This window comes from Pelmatolapia mariae, linkage group LG10_11, assembly GCF_036321145.2.
Source record: "Pelmatolapia mariae isolate MD_Pm_ZW linkage group LG10_11, Pm_UMD_F_2, whole genome shotgun sequence".
Lineage (NCBI taxonomy): Eukaryota > Metazoa > Chordata > Actinopteri > Cichliformes > Cichlidae > Pelmatolapia > Pelmatolapia mariae.
The window spans coordinates 68,218,341-68,239,928 of NC_086236.1; the positions used below are offsets into that span (position 1 = coordinate 68,218,341).

Genomic DNA, 21,588 nt, shown 5'->3' on the forward strand with positions numbered 1-21,588 from the left:
ATTGCTTCTTAGATTTTTTTTTCTGACAGATCAGATCCTAATGCTATGCTACGCCACCACAACTCAGACACCAAACCCAGAGTTATCCTTCGGCACTAGTGTGTGCATGTTAGTCAGAGAAAGCATAAAAGTATGGAAAGCAAAATTACTTGTATAAATGTGTGTATGATGGGTGACCGAGGCTTGTAGTGAAAAGCACTTTTGAGTGCTCAGTTAGAGCAGAAAAATTCTATACAAGTGCCAGTCTATTTACAATATCCATATAATACTTCTCAGAAATACAGCTGCTTCATAAATACTTTTTTGCAGTGTTATTAATATTAGGATGCAGTGAATAGCATGACTCAGGAGCTAGCTTAACTACAATAGTCTGTAGCTTTACAAGTTGCAGAAAAATACCATTACTACTACAGTAATTTTCCCACTGGGTAGGATTACTTCAGAGTTTTGTGAGGTAGGCAAGTAAATTTGATCATTATAGATTATATGAAATCCTAAAAAAAGATTAACTTGCATTCGCAATGTTTACATGAAATAACCCAAAAGCAACCAATCACATCTTCAATTTAGATTTTAAAGGTTTTTTTTTTTTTTTTTTTTTACACTCCAGAACAGCAGCCAGTGTTTCCCACTATCAAGTCATCTTCCCTTTACGCTTTAATTTTATGATGAGCTGCTTAAAAATATAAAGTATCTAAGCTCATCAGCCAGTATGTGTGATCTTCTCTGGAGTTTTTTCAGTAAAAATTGGACTTATGAAGTCAAATGTCAACTGTTTGAGCAATTTCGATGGTTCAATATGCAGGAATGTACTGTAAACTATAGCATAGGCGGTACAAGAACAAAAAGAGCAGTGACTAAGACAGATCTTGCTAATTTTTATCCATTTTCCCACAGACTGAGAGAAACCTACGACTGTTCTGAGCAAGACTTCCCAATACACCTCACCTGATACCGTCTGCTGCTTTGAAAACAAATGTTTATCCTTTTCATAGGGATGGTTTTATGCCTACAAGAGGACTTACCCTGCCAGCAATGAGAGCAACCACCAGCACATTGATGGGCAGCAGCAACGTTTTAAGGTAACGCACAGGAGTCTGAGGCATAGAAGCAGACAATTAAATTCAATTCAATTCAGTTTTATTTTTATAGAGCCAAATCACAACAACAGTCACCTCAAGACCCTTTATATTGTTAGGTATATCCTACAATAATACTTTCAGAGACAGAGGACAACTATCACATCTGAGCATTGTAGTATATCTAAGCTGAAATAATTTCAAGGAGGCCGGCAAGTGAGAGACTAATACACAGCAAATTACTACTAAAATACAAAAATGGTTATAAAAATAAATAACAGTTTGGGAAATTCTTAATTGAGCACTGTAATAATTAACTGCAAATGCTTAAAGGCCAAAATATTATGAATCATGATATGTTGCAATTCTATATATAATAAACAGATTACAATAAAAATGCAAAGTGCTAATTAAAGAACATGAATCTTAAAGCATTAAGAAAGTATATAACTGCACTGATTACAGCTGATTTACTGCATTTTGCTTGAGCCAGCCTGTTCCAAAAGCATGCACTGTTTTCTCTGCAGTGCTGAGAGACCACACGCAAAACCAGGCGACTGTCTAGCCCATAACTCAGCCCAAAATGAGCTGCCAGGTTTTGCTGTCAGATTTTGTTTCGTGTCAAATTCAGAGCACAGTTCTGGTTTCCTCCACACTCAGCCCTGCTGTAAGACAATCCAGCAGCTCTGATACAAAGGAGCAGGCCTTTTACAGCATTTCTGACATCTTCACAGGACTGACATTTTAAAAAGTGAGACCTGGCAAGATTTTCCTCAAAAAACTGCCTGAGACTGGCATTTTATCAGGGAAGGCTTCAGCTCAGAATCACAGTGATCACTCGTTATCCTTTAGTGGCAGGGAGACAAATTTTAGCTCTGACAAAGGAACAGAATTTACCTCCAACTCCATGAAGTCAAATTCAGCAGCACACGTGTACATCAGAGTGTGAAAGTCCTTGTAGCTCGTGAACTTAGACTTGATTAGTCCACTGATGTGAGCCTAGAAAACATACATTTTTGAATAAAACTTTAATCCACCCTGTGAAAAAATTATTCTTAAATTTTACATATTTAATTCTGTTCTTAATAATTCAATTTGACATTTTCTGATAGTGAATATCAAACATGGCTCAAGCACTCCATATGGCTAGTCCATTTACATTTATATTAACTGAGCTACTATATCAGCCCACTTATGAGGTCATTTTTGGTTCATCTACTTAATATCTACACAATGACCTAAAAAAGTTCATTTCCATTATTAATGTTGAGTCAAGAAAAAGGGTTTGATTTTACAGACGGGGAGTTAGAGTTACTTACATCATCAGAGGCACCCAAGACTGTGGATAGCAGGAATTTAAGCAGAACTGTTGAGCCGACCCAAGCCAGACCCTGCATGACCTGTACAGAAAAAAAAACAGATCGACATTGGTGGATTGACATGTTCAAATACACACATAAAATTCAGACGTGATGTATGGTGGTGAAGAACAAAGCAGTCAAACAATGAGGCTGACTGGACAACTACATAAACAAAAGCATGCTTACTCTTTGAGATGTTAGCTTCAAATATTTTAGCACAGCAGGGATACCCAACTGTCTGATAACACTCTGTTCTGTTAGATCAACATTATTCTATCTCTCTCTCTCTCCCTCTCATTCATGCAACCATTTTCTCGTTTTATTTTTTCCTCTCAAAAGTGTGTGAATGTTGTAAGAATGACACAATTACTGTAAAGTGGAAACATGTAGTTGTGCAGTAAAGCATAGATAACAAAACTCTTTAGTACCCAGATGACAATGCCTTGTCTGAAGACTTGAGCAAATCGCTCCCTCATTGCAATGATTACCTAAAAAATAAAACAACAAATCTTAAGTGAAAAGCAAGTGGAATAACTCCACTCCAAAGAAAAAAATACAATGCAGTTACTGTTACACATGTGTTACAACTGTGTATTCTTACAAATATGCTGAAATTTAAACCCACCTGCATCACTGATCAGAGTGACACTGACTGACTTGAATCAATCAGTGACTAAACATTCGTAATACAGGAGCCTCCAACTCACCCAGATTGACACTAGCGAAGAGGCATAGAAGGATGTAAGGAGCATGGAGTTACCAAACATCAGGACAAAGCAGACGCCGAGTGTGATCTGCATAAAGAGCACAAAGAGAAAGCATCATTCCTCACATGAACGTGGTATTCAAACGACGGAGGACCGTTTAGTGCAGCCACGTCCTATTTGGTGCAGCATGATGTGCATGACCCCCGTGTGTGCAATTAAACAATGCTGAACATCCAAGCTTGGCAGGTAGTGCTGAAGTTTCGCCAGTATTTCTATTGCTGCCATAAAAACACTTAGTCCCATGTTCACTGCCAACACCAGGAAGATCGTCAGGGATACAGCGTATTAATAGTCTGCATGCCACTGTTGATGTTGGCGTTTGTATGTTTTTTTTTTTTTTAAAACCCAACACTTTTATTATGTAAACATGCATTAATGTATTAAAACATAAATATACAGCCACAACTAAAATACAATCCTATTCAATGACCTGTTTATAATGTTGACAGTGATGACAAACCAGGGGCTTCAGCAGCTGCTGTAATTATTATGAAAAACTGTTGTAGATACTTATTAGAAAAATTATACCGATTACAAAGCCGCTGCAATGCTTTACAGATTGTAAAAAGACTTTGGCATTTTATATCTAAAAAGGTTTACTTGTTCTGCTTGTGTGGCTTCTGTGATGAGTCTAAACTCAGAGTATTGGAAACGTAAACGGTACTGCCAGATGAACCTCAGTGGTGACAGTCAAAATGTTACCAGTTATTCAGGCACTGAACAGATATTTTTACTGAAACATCATTATTATTATCATCATATTGATGAATGTTTGCTCTAGAAAATGTCAAAGTGCTTTTAGACTGATCAAAATTGCTTTGATTACTTAGTACCGTACATAGATTCAGGTTCTCATACAAGTTCCAGAAATTTGGTGCTAATCAACACTGAAAATTTAGAGCTTTTCCTTTTCTCTCTCTTACAGTACTCAGTCTCTGCCTTTGTGTTAGCTCAATGAAGAATGAGAGAGATTCATTGCTCACGTGCTGAGCTGACTTCTTGCTTAAGAGCAAGACCCCAGATCGCAAAGCGATCCTGTGTATAGGTTTTTCCACTCAGTGGTTTTTTGAGGAAAAAAAAAAAAAAAAGTAATTTAAGCATCTGGGAAGATTTTTACTTTGCAAAGTCACTAAAATGGCAACAAAAAGGTGGGAAGAAGCATGATGGATGCTGTAGGAGAGAGAAATGTCTTACATATTTCCACATAAAAAAAGCAGCTTAAAAACCTAGAAACCAAATGATATCCAAATAATCAAATACTGAAGTGCTGCCATACAGACAGGAAGTATTTCTGGTATTTTTATAACAGTAGCTCACATAGCTTTGTATGCAATTAGAAACATCCTATTGGCATATGAGTGGACACGTGTGTACGCTCTGTAACTAATGACAGTTTTCAGGCTCATTAAAACAAGCTGGAGGTCACAGAGGACATCGACTCCTGGTTATGTCTATTCTTTTCTTGAACACACACACAGAGTCATCACTCCCAAGCTCTCTAAATTATGCAGAGCCATATGCCTTCCTCTGACACAAATCTCCAGCATCTTACCACAAAGGCGCTTCTCCTTATCAGTGGCGCACACAGGCCCTGGCTAACAGCTTGGCATGCTGAGAGGATTAAGGGTAAAGAATGTGGAGAAGAGGGACAACCGTCCAAAATACTACACCCACAAAGAAAAATATCTTTACACGTTTCCAAACAAATACAGATATCCTTTTGTCCTTGGTGGTGTGAAATAAATTGCCCACACATCCCTTGTCTTTTAGGCACTCATGTATGCACAGTGGTATCCTTAAAGCTTTTTAAAGGACAAAGTCTCTGCTGACTTTGTCCAACCAGTTCATGTGAATTTCTCCCGGCCGAGGAGCTGAGGGAGATAAGGAGAACTGAGCGGGAGCAGGTTACAGCTCAGAGGACAGGAGCAGTGAAAACTTTCACTTATGCCCAACACCTGATTCAGAGAAAGTCTACCTTGTACATCTTGGTAAATTGCTTTAAATGAATACATTTCAACTATATGCAAATACACTAGTGTCGAATATGTGAAGTTGGCCATTAGAAACAAAATAACTGCAAAAGGAAAAGTTATCTACTGTACCATATGAGTGACGAGGATGGACTGCATCTTTGCAGCAGCGAGGTAGCCCAGAATGTACGACGCAAACAGAGAAGCCACCTGGAAAACAAAGCGGAGTTTACCTTAACAATTCACTCCACAAAGCTCATTAATGCATCACATACAAAAAAGTCCAAAACAACAATAACATTCCCATGATTATCTTTACATTAAAAGTTGCTGATGTCAAGGCTGGATTTGAGCCTTTAGGGACAATTTACATTCCTTCCTTCCAACAGTAATTTGTGGTATTGTATATTAATCAAGAAAGAACAGGGAAAATGGGGTGCAATAAAACAAAAACAAACTGTAAAATCTGCACTTTACATGTAACAACTCATTTTTTAAAGCTTTTATGGCATTGCATTACATAATGTATCTTGTGAAGCACTCTAACATAATATTTTTGTTGTGCATTTCCAGAACTTAAACCCAAGGCCTGAATACATCACGGTATTTGAAAGATTACAGTTAAAATAAAGTGACTCTCTAAATCAGGGGTGTCGAACTCCAGGCCTCGAGGGCCGGTGTCCTGCAGGTTTTAGTTAACACCCTGGGTCAACACACCTGAATCAACTGATTAGTTCATTACCAGGCTTCTGGAGAACTTCAAGACATGTTGAGGAGGTCATTTAGCCATTTAAATCAGCTGTGTTGGATCAAGGACACATCTAAAACCTGCAGGACACCAGCCCTCGAGGCCTGGAGTTTGACACCTGTGCTCTAAATACACATAGCAGTTGTTATAAATGTAACCCGAATACCACTTGGATCCTTTATTGCATTCCTCTTCCCTTTATTTCCTGTTGTCTTGTCACAGTGTATTTATCACATAAAAACCCTACTTTATATTTAGCATCCATCCATCCAGCTTCCATGCGGTCTGCTCCTATTTGGACATGCTCAAACACCTCACCTAGGAGGCATTTTAGTCATTTACTTGAACCGTCTGAAGTGGCTCTTTTCAATGTGGAAGAGTAGCAACTCTACTCTGAGCTCTAGGTAAATGACACCCTTCAGCTCCAGCTTGTTTCGGCAATCTCATTCTTTCATTCAGTCCCCACAGCTAGAGGCCACAGGATGGTAGGAACGTAGGTCAACTGGAAAATCGACATCTTCGCTTTCCGTCTCGGCTCATTCGTCATCATGACAGACTGGAACAGGATCCACATTTCTGCACACACTGCACCACTCCATCTGGCCATCTCCTGCTTCAGTCTTCCCTCATTTATAAATAAGACCGCAAGATACTAGAACTTTGATTTAGACCAGCAACTCATTCCCCACCTGGAGTGGGCAAGCTACTCTTTTCTAGCTGAGAACGGCTTAGATTAGGAGGTGCTCATTCACATCCCCACTGCAAACCACTCCAGCACAAACTAAAAGCTGCTAAATAAAGAACTACATCATCTGCTCAAAGCAGAGGTAAGACCACCAGCACCCACTGGGAACAAGTCTGAATTACTGCTGATAATGTAAAACAAAACTAACTACAGTTATAGTGAGCGCTTTAACAAAAAACAAACAAGCGAACAAAAAGAAACAAAAAACCCCCGATACTCCAAAGGACCCACCCCATAGGACACCATGATGGGACGCTGTCCAGTACCTGTTCTTGTGATGGGAATTCACACTCAAATGTGATCCGTTGGAAGGTTTTCTAAATTGGCCAATACAATTATTGATCATAATCAAATTCTGTTTGACTATTGTAATTGCTCAAGGGGGCTACTGTAGGACTTGTAGAAAATTAACTTTGTGACTGCAAATTTTAAAACAAAACAAAAAAACAAAAAAATAGTAAAACCCAACAAATGACATCAAACTCCCTCTGTACTGATGAGTAAGCAGTGCTTGTGGGTGTATTTGGCCTTGGATTGCATTATGCATGCAGTGGCTGGGGTGAATGGGTTCAATTAGCAGCTTATAAATGTGAAACAAAGAAATAATAGCTGTGAAACAACACGTCCCGCGTTAAAATCCCTGCACAAAAGCAGCAGAGCCCTGAGGGGGCAGCAGCAGCAGCGTGGGCTAAACTGTTACTAAGCACATATGCTTGCTGCAGTGACCTGTTTGTTCTGAAGTTATTCGACTCTTCTGTCTGCCAGCCCACACACCTTAATTTACTACTTCTTTATACTAACCTAAATGTGTCAATCAGTTAGAAAAATTTCAATTTAAGAATGTTCTTTGAATTTTATATGATTTGAATCTCCTGAGTTTATCCCTTTTCTTTTAGTCTTTCTGATTTTTTTTTATTTCTTTGCTATGTTGCCCAGCGTCTGACTTTTTGCACCTGCCCTGCCAGTCCTCTGTTCTCTCCAAGTCTCTATTTTCTGTTTAATCTCTGTGCTTCCTTTCCATTTCCCCCCCACATTCTCTCACAATGTTTATCTTGCTCTGTTTACCTGGGTGAGCAGCACAAACTGGGCAAACTGCCAAGGCAGCATAAAGCACAAATTGGAGATGCCCAGAGCGACCATAGATGTCCGGCTCGGGTTCCGTGTCCTGGGGAGGGAAGAGACACAGATGGAGGGAAAAGGTGTTGAGAGCAAGGGTGTAACAGAGATGAGATGTATTAAGACGCTTGAGAAAACACAGACGTACAAACATTCACTCTCACACTAATGGTAATACAGAAACCTGATTATGGACAAAGTTACGCTAAAAAGAAAATAAAACAGAAGTACTTCTCAATTTACTGTTAACTGTGACACTAAGAGAAGTCACACTATCAAAACAGTTTTCAACCAACATGAGCTGTCAACCACCAGCTGGGTGTTAAAATGAAAAGAAAAAACAGATGCTTCCCCATCTTTCTTCATATTTTTGAAACCGTTCAAGCGCTTAGATATAATTAGGCATGCGGAGTATATACCCAACTAATGCACCATATAATATCTGAGCCGTGTAGGTGTCGGTATTATGAACTGATTACATGAACATGTGTTCAGACATCTACTTGGTGATCGTTTTATCTGGATATTATGCTTAGCTGCTTATTGTCATATAATCTGATCAGACAATCACGTGACGGCAGTGATGATTTGGGATTTGCATAACATCAGTCTTTACAGTTCACCCAGAATAGTGAAAAACAAAAAAACAGCCAGCCAGCAGCAGCTTAGCAGGCAGAGATTCATAGCTGATAAGAGGTCAGAGTAGACTGAACGGCTAACTGTGCTGAGCAGAATTAGTCAACTATCCTTTAGGTAGTTGTGCTTCGACAGCACAAAACCATGCCTGGGTCAGCCGGCAACAGAAATCTGAGGCTGCAGCGAGCACAAGATCAATCGAACTGGAAATTTTAAGGCTAAAAATAAAAAACTGCAGCTAGTCTAATGATTCTCCACTCTGCTAAAGCTTGAGACAGTATCCAAAGGTCCAGGCTGCTGGTGGTGTGATAGCATTGGGAATGTTTTCTGGAACACTCTGGACTTTAATTCCAATCACAGTTTGAACGCCACAGAGCCGGAGTATTGTTACAGACCATATACATCCATTCATAGCTACAACTTATCATCTTCAAACAGAGCAGTGAACTGTGTCAAAAATAGGGCTGCTCGATATAACGATATATATATGTCGGATGACGATATAAAAACATCTATCGTTTCATTTACGCTATCGTTTGTTTCGTGGTGTCGCAAAATAAACTGTTTACGTCAATATTTTTTCATCGTTTTGATGGTCACTGTAGTGGCTATATTAATTTCTTAAAGTTCTCTCTTTCTCTTATATTTAATATAACCACACTACAGACGGACAAGCGCCTGTTTTTATGCGTTGTCGTTAGCAACAACGACGGTAAAACTATCGCGTATCCGCTTGTTTATTTTCCACATAAACCTTTCACAATAAAGCTCAAGATCCTGTTGAGACTTTTCAAAATAAACTGAATCACGTGAAAGAGTATGCAGAGTGTTTATGGATGAGAAGCAAAAAAGAGCCATTAGGTGCTAAAAAATAAACCTTAGACTCAAACGTTAGAACAGGCTTTTCCCCGCAGCACGCTGTTTCATGCATCGGTTAAAACACTTGACTCCAGGTACACGACACCCAGCTGGAAACACTTCACGCAAATCGAGCTGCCAGAGATTCACAGAATTTACAGAAAATGTAAAATTTTTGTGATTTATATCGTTATCGGGACGTAGAGCTGGGCGATAGAACGATAACGATATGTACTGCGAAATAACTTTTTCTCGATAGAAAAATTAAACTGTTGCGATAGGCCTCATCTCTCTTGTCCTCTTAAAAAAAAAAAAAAAAAAAAAAAAGAACAGCCAATCCAAATTAAGTAGCGCAGAGCCGAACCAATCACAGCCGCAGCGTCATGTCACGTGACTTGTTACGTACAGCACAAGTGCCAAGGCGCACATGTGTATTTGTTTTTGCAGCCGGGCCGCCCGGGTAATGAAGGAAATGAGTTTGCCGACTAGAGAAAAATCAACCGAGAGCGTGAGCGAAGGTTACCGAAGAAAAAAACGATGATGGTTCCAATGCTGGAGAGATTGTCGAACGGAAGAAGTTCCGTAGTGTGAAGGTATTTCGGCTATTTCAAGTCTGACAAAAAACAGAGTAGCGCACTGTAAATTGTGCCGAAAGCAAGTCTGGAAATACAATAAACCCGTGCATGCTCAATTTCTCTAATTCGTCATTCGGCTTTTGTCAGACTAAAGTCACTGTTAAAACTAGGGATGGGTACCGGTGTCCGGTGCCATCACATAAACGGTAGTAACCAGACCGAAAAGCAGCGCACATTTCGGTGCTTTATTTCGGTGCTTTTTTTTTCCTGAGCCAATTCTAGCCAATCATTTTACGTTTCCGAGGATAGTAGGCGGGTCCAGGTACGTAGGTTCTTTTAGAGCAGAGCTACAGATTAAAAATGCCCAAGGCGAAGCGGTCAAAAGTCTGGCTGTACTTCACAGCAAAAGATGCAAACTCAGCAGCCTGCAACAAGTGCTTTAAGCTGGTACTTTGATACTGTCAAAGGAGGTAACACCTCAAATCCGATGAAACACCTGGCGACGCATAGCGGTTTTTTTAAAGCCGAGAAATGCACCGTGTTTGATAGCTTGCTGTGAGACCTCACACCGGCACATCTACTGCGGGTGTGGTGCCTGTTATCGGACCCGGAGTTAGCAACATCCCCCAAAAACCCGAAGAGTAGAGTCCTGGCCGCTAGCCCTGCCAGTGTAGCAGAAATGATGAGGATGATGATGTCAGCAGCAGCCGTTCTTCTCTGGGTCAGTAGCTTAATGTTGTTCGTGTGTAAATTAATGCATGTAAGGTGAACTAGCAAACACTGTTGTAGTTACATGCGGCTGTCTTCTTGTTTGATGGCAGATACTCCCTTCACCCTGGCCAAAAAGGCTAAAATGACCAAAGAAAAAGTGGAAAACAGCTGAACATGAGAGGTTTTTGGACAAAGTTTGTGTTTTTTCCATTGTTTAAGCACTGCTTCCAGCCAAGAGTGATACCATATATGCCCTATAGCTGAAGAAAAGGCTTACACTGTTATCTTTTTACAAAAAACCCCCCCAAAAAACAGCTGAACATGAGAGGTTTTTGGACCAATTTTGTGTTCTCCATTCTTTAAGCACCGGTTTGAGCACCGGCACCGTTTCAAAAGTACCGGTTTGGCACCGGTATCGGATAAAACCTAAACGATACCCATCCCTAGTTAAAACTGTTTGAAAAGCTAAGCTATACAACAAGGAGAGATTGAGAATTTCCTTTTAGTTCTCAGTTTATTTGATATTGACAAAAGTTAATCAATTTTGTCTGTTCTTCTGTAAAACAAACTAAGATTTATTTTTAGGATTAATATTTGGTTTCAAAGTGGAATTGACAATTTAGTAGTCTGTTTTGTTTGTTCTATTTTGAAACTTAAATGCTTTAGCGGCTGCCTTTTGTGTAGTTTGCAATATTTGCCTTTATTTATCTGAAACTGAAGTCTCACGTTCCTTAAGTACATCTACCCTGTTGAACTTATTATGGGAAATAAAAATTTAAATCAAAACAAGCTGCAGATTATTTCACATTTTACTTGTGAGCAACGGCACATTTAAATCTTACAAATATAGTTATTTGGCTTATATGGTGATATATATCGTTATCGCCTGAAATGAAAAAAACATATCGTGATATGAAAAAATCTTATATCGCCCAGCTCTATCGGGACGATAGATGTCTTATATCGGGGATATGAGATTTTGGTCATCTTGCACAGCCCTAGTCAAAAAAGTCTCCAAGTATGGATTTCATAAACATGATACTGAGATCAGATTTTGTTGACCTCCCCAGTCACCAAATCTGAAACCAGTAAAGCCCTTTTGGGATGTGGCAGATGGCTGTTCAGCAAACAGGCCTTTTGTGATTCAATTATGTCAACATGGAGCAGAATCACAAAAGATGTTTCCACCATCATTTGGAGTTCATTAAGCAAAGCGAGGTCCCACACCAGTATTAACATGACAGTTATTCATGATGTGCTCAGGTGTGTTTGTGATACCTTTGCACATTCTGAAACACTTTACCAAATTACAACGATATGAATTTAGCAGAGCAGTGGAGACGCTGAGTGAGTTTACCGTAGGATGTATGTGAGAAGAAGCATCTGCAGGACCAGGAAAGGGTAGGCAAAACTCTCCCTCAGAGGCGGAGTCCACATCACTCGAGTGCTCTGATAAAATACACGTGGACAAGAAAAGAATCAAATTTGCTCAAACTCAAATTCACATAGCTCTGATTTTCTTTGAGAGAAAAACAAAACAAAACACAGATACATTTTACTCCTCTGCAGCTTATAAATAAATCTCAGTTAATCCTATATTGACACAGACTGTATAGTAACACACAGCTTGTGTAGAGATTACAGACACTTAATGTAAGACATCTGGTATCGGTCTATTGGCAGGATTTCTTAAATGCAAAAACACTGTGGGTGAGGAGGTTTGCATGTTCTTAATCTATGCTGTAGCAGGAGAACACATTTATTGATGAATTCTAGGTCACCTCACTAGAATAAAATAAAGCAGGTGAAAGTTTAAGCCAGTGACTGCATTTAGCTGTAGTTAATCAACTTTAGGCTGATGTGTGACTGTTTCTTTGTGACTGTACTTCATGCTTTTCAATCCTCAAATAAAGTGACTGCCTACAATCAAGTTTAGACAAATGGATTGCACCTAACTTGCTGAATGTCTACTTTTGACTGATATGGCTCTATATACTCGCTATAGCATTAATCATGAATTGCATTGTGGCTCATAGCAAAGCAGGTGTGCAGTTCCATAACATGAGATACCATACCAAACCCCCCCCCCCCCAAAAAAAACCCCAAAAACTTCAATGAAGTAAAAAATATTACAAATGAAAGACTCACAATTAAACAGAAAAAACTGAAATAAAATAAAAAAAATAAAAATAACACCATGTAAAATGCTGAATATAGAATAAGGAGCTCTTGTATTCCAACAAATCATTTATTAATTTGGTTCCTTACTCCATTTTAGTGTGAAAACAGGAACAGTAGACTAATAAGGTACAAGCTGCACAGTTGCAGCTTTTATCAGTGCACGGACCCAGCGAGCAGTCTGCTTAGGTCCAGCTGTTAAGCTTGATTTACACTTCTGCAGGAAATCTACGCCCTAACTTGCATTGTAACCAGAAACTCCTTTTATCCCTATGCCGCAACCTTCCCCACCACTCAAGTTGTTGTGGTATGCGTCCACCCGACGTGTCGTTACATTTCTCGAGAGGTGAACGTCAGGTCATGCAGAAGGTTACAGCGTAAAGTTAAAATTAGTTTCAGATAATAGAGCAAGTGACGATTTAGATTTCCCGCAGAAGCATAATTCACAGATTAGTGAGCCTGTCTCTAAAGGCTAATAAACACCCACACCTCTATTTTAATGCAGTCAACACTGACCTGAGAGCGCCTACCCAGCCAGACTGCCATTTTACTACTTCCTCCAAAAAAGTGGAAATTACAGATGCTGCTGTCACAAGCCGCCATAGCACTCAGGGAAAGGACAGAAATGCGTTCGAGTGTGCGCTTGACTGAAATTTGTTCTAGAGGAAACTTGAGAGAAGAAGATAGGCGGAGGGATTCAGCTTTGAGTGCGAGCCAAAAACAACTCTAAGCTCCTTTGAGGGCTGAAATGAGTCCCTATTAACCATCCTTCTCTTTTTCTGAGGGTTTTTTTTCCATTTTGAGTTTTACAGATTTCAGAAGCTTACACTTCCCAAAGCTCCAACATTTGAATATCCTGATAAAGATATTAAAGGAACTGCACTTACCTCACCGTGATTGAAGAAAAAACACAATGTGGTAATAACGCCACCCAGTCGACTGCCACTAATGAGGAAAAATGAAAATGAGGTGGGATTAAAAGAAGAGCAGAAAGCAGCAGACGGATTCAGAGAGGTTATCTTCTTTCCGATAGTTCAAATCTATAAATCTGACAGAGACAGCAGACAAATGGTCTACGCCTGACAGCTTATTGCTGGGATGGACCATTTAAAAATCATCCTCTCCTCACTAGTGTCCATGTGAGCAAGTCAGGAGAGAGTGCTGGGCTGGAGAGGTTACCTGAGGTAGGAGCCGTACATGAAGAAGATGCTCATCATCATGCCGTTCAGCAGGAACACACAGGCCACATAGAAATAGGCTGGGTCACCCATTCCTGGAGCGTGCAACAGAGACAAGCAGAAATGCAGTTTTTATCCAGGTTAAATGCTACCAATAGAGTTCTCTGACATATAATTCAATTTTGATAACATGATAACTGATTATTTTTCCATTTACCAGCTAATTTGCTACATTTCACAAAAACTTATTAGAAAGTAGTAACTTGAGGACATTGTTTGGACACTGGAAATTGCTGATATAAATTGTTACAAATGTAAATGACCAAAAGCTGTACGTGAATATTCAACTACTGGTATATTTGCACGTCGCATAGGATGTGAAACAAACCCATCATCTCTGTCTGCAGTTATTTTCACTTCAGTTCACCTTACTGTTGCTAATTACCTATTTTGTCATGTAGAATAGCGCTTCATGCTCCTTTAGCAAGATTTTCCTTGTTTTAAAAAGAGCAACTGAAAAATGTATGAATAATACTGCTAAGCTCTACCATCCTACTATTCTCTCTCTGAGCAGCAGCACCACCCACATGGAGGCTGAGCAGCATGTGAGAAACTGTTGCTTTAACATTTTTCTATAATAATGACTTTGTACATTATCCATCCATCCATCCTCTTCCGTATCACCGGGGGACTGGAGCCTATGCCAATTAAAGCAAATCCATTATTAATATGCACTTTTTTTTGCTTGTAGGCCTGCCTTCTATCCTTCTCCATCGAACAGGTGATAATTATGCTTTAGTTTACATCACTGATGCAAACATAGAAACTTTGTTGCAAGATTTAACAACTTATTACAGTGAAATATTGATGGGAGACATACCTCCTTCTGTGAGTTTGTGCACTGTGTGAAACATTATTGATTTTAAGTTTTTCTGACTGACTAGCACAGCCAATATGTTTGAACTTATGCATGATTTTAACTTCACCTTTGATTTTGTCAGACCACTTTGCAGTCATCTCACACACCCTAACACCCCTTGAAAATGACTGCAATCACGAAAAGAATCTCTGATTACAGGAGTAATCTGAAAACGCACCCCTACACACCCCTACATATTTAATGATCTGAAAGTCACATTTGCAGGCATCTCAATCAAGCTGTACTGCTTGCGTTTTGTGTGCAAACTGGGGCACTGCAGATAAATGAGTAAGTTAGGTCATGCAAAAATAACCCATGAAACAGGTAGGATTTCTGTGCTCTGCTTCTGCAATGAAGACACCACAGACTGATCACTTCCTGCAGACTGTGTTGCAAAAATTTTCAGTTCTGCTACTTAAAAAATTATAGTAAAAAATCCATATGTAATGGTATGTGTGAGATAAATATATGCTACTAAGGTCATTTATATGTCCTCTCTATGTCTGCATGGGTTCCTCCCGTAGACAAAAATCATGAATGTTAGGTTAAATGATAATTCTAACTTGACTGTAGGTATGAATCAGAGTATGAATGGTTGTTTGTCGGTCTCTAATTTAGCCCTGTGATAGACCCGGGACCTGTCCAGAGTTTATGCCACCTCATTCCCAGTGTTGGCTGGAATAGCCTCCAACACCTCCATGACCCCGAACTGGATAAGCAGTTAAGCAAACCGATGGGTGACAAAAATAACAGTTTTTAATACAGCAGCTGAAGTGTCATATCTCAATGACACCAAAGTTGAAGCATAACAACAGGAAGTACATTAAACAACATGTCACGATCAGCCCTATCAAAAAAAAAAGAAAAAAAGTGGGGTTAAAAAACCCCCAAACAAAAACCATCAAACTGGAATAATACATTATTAGAGCACATCCGACTGCAGGTTCCACAAGTCATTCTCTAAATTCTGATGGTGAGATTAAAGTTTGAAACTTTAGTGACAGCAAATAGGTTTTGTTCACTTCGCTGCTCAGTTAAATGACGTCTCGCTGCTATATTCTTGGCACGATCTCCTCTCAATGATTCCAGCATAATAAGAAGGTACACAGAACAGACCCACACGGCCACAATGACTAAGAGATTGGAGATGCGTTGACATCGCTAAGAGCTGCATCGCATCATCTCCGTGATGTGACGGTAAATCACTGGACAAACAGAAAACGGATCTTGCTCCAACTCTGCTTGTTCCGTTCTATTGTGTAATTTTAAACCACACAAAAATAACATACTGGCTGACAGTTACAGGAAATGCAATGCAGCTTGCATCAGGTTTATGTAAACACTGTGAAAACAGCCTGTGTACATCAGCCGTGGGGTGCCACATTCACTAATGAGACCGACAGAAACACGGAGACTGCAGCTTCACAAAGGAAAGCTGACAGCAGCTTTTGCTTGTTTTCTGTCAGCAGACTTAATTTCCAGGAAATGTTCCCGTGAGCCAACTTAAAAAAAAAAAAAAAAAAGATGTGGAAAAGGTTAAAAGCATTTTTCCCCCTCAAGGCTAGAAGAAAAAAATCAATGAGTATATTTCTCTTCTTTCGCATTAAATGTTATTCAGTAAATGTTAGTTTTGCAGAGGATGCCTGGATGCCTTAAGCTTAACTACTACTTCTTCTTTTTTTTTAAACCACAGGCCTAAAAATGATCTCTTAGCCGACTGCCGGACTGTTAAATGAGGTCAAGAATTACTTACCAAACTTCTCAAATCTGCGATATTTGTACTTCTCTACATCTTAAGTGACAGCTAAACCATTTATTCAAGCAAAGGGGCTACAGTTGTCACCAAGTAGGATGAAATACGGGAACGGATTAGATTTCACCCGTGTGTGTGTGTGTCTAAATGCACACAACTGAGCACGTTTCTAGTTAAGACTTACATGCCATGGCAACAGTGTTTACCTTCACAGCTGTCCACAGGAGTGAGTCCCTCTCCTCTGTTGATGGACCAGCACATTTTTGTGGGAATCCCAAAGTAACCCATTACACCTGTGTACATCCGGTACCAACTGGCCAGGACCACCTGGGGAGAACAGACAGGATGTAAAAATCCCGTTTAAACATCACACTATGTATATGTATATAATTTTTTTTAAGTCACCTAACTGTAATAAAATAAATAAATAAACCACACACAAAAGAATCAATGTTAAGCTGTGCAATCTATCATAACCTAATTCAACTTTCAATTTGGCTTCTCAGAAAATTACAAAAAGACAATGGAGATAAAACGCTGCTGTTTCACAGTCTGTTCTGCAACAATGCTCTACGTTGGCTTTTCAGCACATCTCTCTCCTTTATTTTGTTCCACCAGAGTAACCTGATTACTCACTCACTCATCTTCAGTGAGCATATTTCTTAACCATCACGTAAAGAAAGAATTAAAGAAATCTGGTTTCTCCATCCAGCAAGATTCATTGTTAGGAAAGCGCATTAATCTGGCATGTATACCACAAAAGTAGAGGGGATGCATGAAAGGAGAAAATGCATGGAGCAAAATTCAACATAAGCAATTATCTAAAAGACTAAAAAAGTTTAATCACCAAACATCTATTTGCTAAATTCATAAACTGTTGTTATGTAAGTTCTCCAATTACCTGCATTACCTGATTTGGCTCATTAAATGCATCCAGATTCTTGTACTGCCAACACTGCAAACAATATAATACTAATGAAGTGTTGTAAAAAGGTTTTTTTTATCCCAAAGCTTAAAAACATCTTCACGATAAAATTACCTCACTCTTCAAACCTTTTATTCCTTCTGTAAAATAGTTTTGTTTGTACTAAGGGATTCACTGTATACATCCCTCTAAAAGTCTGTGCGAGAATGAAGATTTGATCTTCTTCTGAAAATATTTCAAAGTTATGGATAATTTTAGTCTGAGAGCAGCAAATAAAATACGTGCATGGTAATTTGCCAAAAATCAATATTACCTCCGGATAGAGGTTGAATCTCTTCAGTGTGTTAATAACCAGCGGATGCTCTGTCAGCCGATCATTCATGACCATGTGAAGGCCGTCCAGGAAAGAAGGAGCCTCAATAATTGTCTTGTAGTAGGAATAGTACAGACCCTGGTATCAAAAAGAACATTACATACAGAAGATTACAGAAAGAAAAAGGCAGCAGACGGATACTAAATATAACTCCAGCACTACAACTCAGACAGAAGAAACTGGAATGAGTTACACAGGCTCAGCAGATGGCCATGGCTCGCAGCCCATTTGGTAGCACGCAGCAGGGGGAAAGCAAGACAAGTATTCTGTTTTCATCTGACAAAGTTTTCACCTTGAGCGTCACTTAAACATCAGCAGCTTTTACACAGAGTGATGGTGATCTAAAAAGCAGCAGTGCTTATAGAGACAAATGTTGATTTTGCTCGTGTGCAGCTCTTTATCGAGCGATCGACATGGAAAGTGACAGATGAGTAACAACTGTAAAGTCCAACATGGTTAGTATTACTGATTTGATTTTCTCTGAATGGACAGTCCTAGTCAAACTAGGTTAACTACAGTCATCAGTCAACAGTAAGTCTTCTAAATATTTATTCTCTCCCCCTTTCACTTCAGCTGACGTCTGTGCAATGGTTATTGGTGACCAACTCTGGCTGGTGTGCTCAAGGGTCAAAGTTCACTTTAACCAACTTTTCATTGGAAATCAGTTTGCATGTCAAATAGAAGCACTGTGTTTGGGAAATTATTACAACATCATCTTAACTATGCAGGAATGTTTTGTGATCAGCTTGCCTTGCATTTCTTTATTAACCAGGCTGATCTCACTTTGATGGCCTTTTTTTAAAAAAAAATGCAAACTGCTGTCATATTTTGTTTTACAGAAGGCTAACGTGACAGTGCTTATATGCTCACTGGGGCAGCAGCAAATATTTATTGCCAATAACAATCTACTCATTAAGTTTTAATGACTTCAGCAATGATGTGGTCTATAAAATGTGATGAAAATGTTAAAAAAAAAAAGCATGCTGTGAAAGCCAAAGAGCTGCCTCTGCCTGATTTGTGTGGCTAACTTCAACACATTTAAATTTTAAGCACAACTACTAACCCCCCCCCACCCCAAAGAAAAAAAAACCATTCCCTTAAAAATGTCACATGCACTTATTATGTTGAAAATCCTATTTTAATGCAGTACCATCAAGGCAACATCTAATCTGTCTCAATGTCATTTGGCAGCATGACAAAATAAAATATATCATGCCATAGTTAGAAGGAATTAGAGGCATAAAGTCTCTGAGAAAGTTGTTGGCCCACATCCTACCACAACAGCTCAAACGTGAAGGTTTTTTTTAATGAAGACGGTGGAGAGCACTTTCTAACACGTGGGTGTAAAATCCACCACATATGTTCAGATGGGCTGGTATCTGTTATTAACACAAATCTATAATTCACATCCTCTCATAGCTGAACACAAATCATGGAGCCCTCATGCCTGATGGATGCACTGTCCTCTTGGAAGAGGAGACCACAAAATCATCATCCTGTTTTAGTTGCTTCCTTTAGGGTTCACCCTATCATCCTCCAACCAACCCTCTACATTCCCTCCTTTGATACATCCATGAATTATCTCTGTGCCATTCTTCTTTTCCTCCTTCTTGGCAGCTCCATATTTAACATCCTTTCTCCAGTATATCCACCATCCCTCCTCAGCACATGTCGAAATCTCAACCAAAACAAAGTTAAATATATAAAAATAATCACTCACAATGGCTCTTTATTGATTTTCAGTGACCATGTAATCAAATCAGGCAAGTCAGCTCAAAAAAAAAAAAGAAAAAAAGAAAAAGAGAAAGCCACCACAATATCCATCTAAGCATATCAGAACCACCAAGCCCTCTTAGTGTAGGTCTGATGAGGTCTGTTTTTGTGTGGACATCATTCACATGTATCTTCAGCTACAAGGACAATAAACTTCTCTGCAACAGGTGTAGTGCATGGCTAAAATATAGCCAAATACATTAACATCATGGGATTGAATTTGGGGTTATTGAAAGACCCAAGATAGTTTTCCAATCTGCTCAAACAGCCCCCCTAAATGCAGTGAGCAAACGCCAGGAACAACTGCTGTTATTTTGATGGTAAAGGGAATACATGCTAAATATTAATTTGATTTAGACTTTGATCATCTTGTTTTGTAGCAAAGGATTGCACACTTTTTACTGTCTTATGCCAAAATAAAGGTAGACGATGGTAAACAGTGGCCATACAAAAACTGTGCCCTTCAAGATTCAAGATGACAATATTTATCAAAGATTTGTGCACCCTGCTGTTGCCTTACAAAAAAGAAAAAAATTACCATTTCTGTTCGAAAAGCCATTTCCTTCTCCAGGTTAGACAGGTGTGAAAAGTGCCTGTCATTCTCAAAGAGCTGTGTGAGATGATACCTAATTGCAGGGGGGAGAAATATGTGTGAAGTAAGAGCAAGTAAACGCAACAGTAGTTAGTGAACGATAACTTGGTAAAGCCGATAAAAGCGCAGCTTACCAGTGCAGATATCCAGTCAGAGCAGCTGTGAACAGAAAGAATTAACTTTAACTACTGCAGAAGAAAAAGCTACTTCATCACTGAGAAAGGAGGCTAGAATTGCAAAGCCACAAACCGCTGGTTAGACTACAGGAGAGAGGACTTTGAGTGATACGGGGGTTATAACTATTGTGCATTTAGAGGAGAACGCCAAGCTTGAAGTTTGCCAGAAAACCTGTTAACACGTGTGGAGCTGATGTGGCATATAGGCGAAAGAAATACGGGACACTTTCATTTGATTTTAACGGACAGCAACAGCAGGTAACTACCGCTAGAGAGATAGCGTTAGGGTGAGCTAACGTTAGCCAAGTGATCGGCAGCGGAGATAACTTAATTTAGCGGAGCCGCTAATGCTGCTAGTGTTAGCACTCGTTAGCTTGTGGTTCTGCAAGAAGCTAACGGGCTAGTGGTTCTGAACTTACCGAGGAGAAGAGTGATTCCCAGCTTGGCGGCTGCAGACGGAGTTAGCCCCAGCTTGTGTCTGATGCCTGAAAGCCCGTTTGAATGCGTGCTGTTGAAAACCTTGCCCTCCCTGCCTGGTCGCCTAACGTTACTTTTGCCAGGTGGCGAAACAAGCGGGCTCCTGTCGCGGTCAGTCTGGGTCGCCGGACTCTTCCCGGTTTGCTTTTTGGTTTTAGCCACCATGATTTCCAAAAAGAGACGAGTTAAACCGAGCGGACAGCCGCTGAAGAACCCAAGGGGTGTGAGCTGCGCAGCCCCAACAGACGCTCGTATCTGGTCCTCGAATCTGCCCCTTTACTACCTGAGTGATGCTTTGACTGGTTCCTGCCAGAAATCTTGTGAAACTGCGCCCCCTGGTGGCTGTTGGGCACCACTGCAATGAGTTTGGGATCGTAACCATGGCAACACCAACCGCGAGTGCATTTTTATTTTTAGTTTTTTAGTGTCAGATGCGAAATAAATAAAATAAAAATAAATAAATAGTAATACATCTAAAATGTGCAACTACCCGATGCGACAGACACTTGCAGGGGCTAATCCAGGGGCCTCTCTTGTTGAAAGGTCAATTAAAAAAAAAAAAAGACTGCAAATCTGAAATGACCCCAAATAGACACAAAAAAGACATAACCACCAAATCTCAATGTAAAACAATCACACGCTGTAAAAAGATTACAAAGATGTCAAACATGAAACAGG

At 39.6% G+C, this 21,588-nt stretch overlaps 1 protein-coding gene across 2 annotated transcripts in view; it reads right to left on the reverse strand.

Moving 5' to 3' along the window:
• The window catches only part of dpy19l1l (dpy-19-like 1, like (H. sapiens)), a 31,004-nt gene extending 9,806 nt beyond the window's left edge, over positions 1–21,198 (reverse strand). The window contains exons 1-15 of one of the 2 annotated variants that reach the window (XM_063487625.1): positions 20,853–21,198; positions 20,392–20,416; positions 20,204–20,291; positions 17,833–17,970; positions 16,801–16,921; positions 13,924–14,017; positions 13,632–13,689; positions 11,924–12,015; positions 7,736–7,835; positions 5,310–5,387; positions 3,148–3,234; positions 2,869–2,928; positions 2,399–2,479; positions 1,977–2,078; positions 1,026–1,097 (exon numbers count right to left, since the gene is read on the reverse strand). In XM_063487625.1, coding sequence (XP_063343695.1) covers positions 1,026–1,097; positions 1,977–2,078; positions 2,399–2,479; positions 2,869–2,928; positions 3,148–3,234; positions 5,310–5,387; positions 7,736–7,835; positions 11,924–12,015; positions 13,632–13,689; positions 13,924–14,017; positions 16,801–16,921; positions 17,833–17,970; positions 20,204–20,291; positions 20,392–20,416; positions 20,853–21,075 — 1,419 coding nt within the window. In that variant the 5' untranslated portion in view covers positions 21,076–21,198. The remainder of the gene's footprint in view (positions 1–1,025; positions 1,098–1,976; positions 2,079–2,398; positions 2,480–2,868; positions 2,929–3,147; positions 3,235–5,309; positions 5,388–7,735; positions 7,836–11,923; positions 12,016–13,631; positions 13,690–13,923; positions 14,018–16,800; positions 16,922–17,832; positions 17,971–20,203; positions 20,292–20,391; positions 20,417–20,852) is intronic. The other variant, XM_063487626.1, reaches the window with a different exon arrangement.
• Between the last annotated feature and the right edge of the window lie 390 nt (positions 21,199–21,588).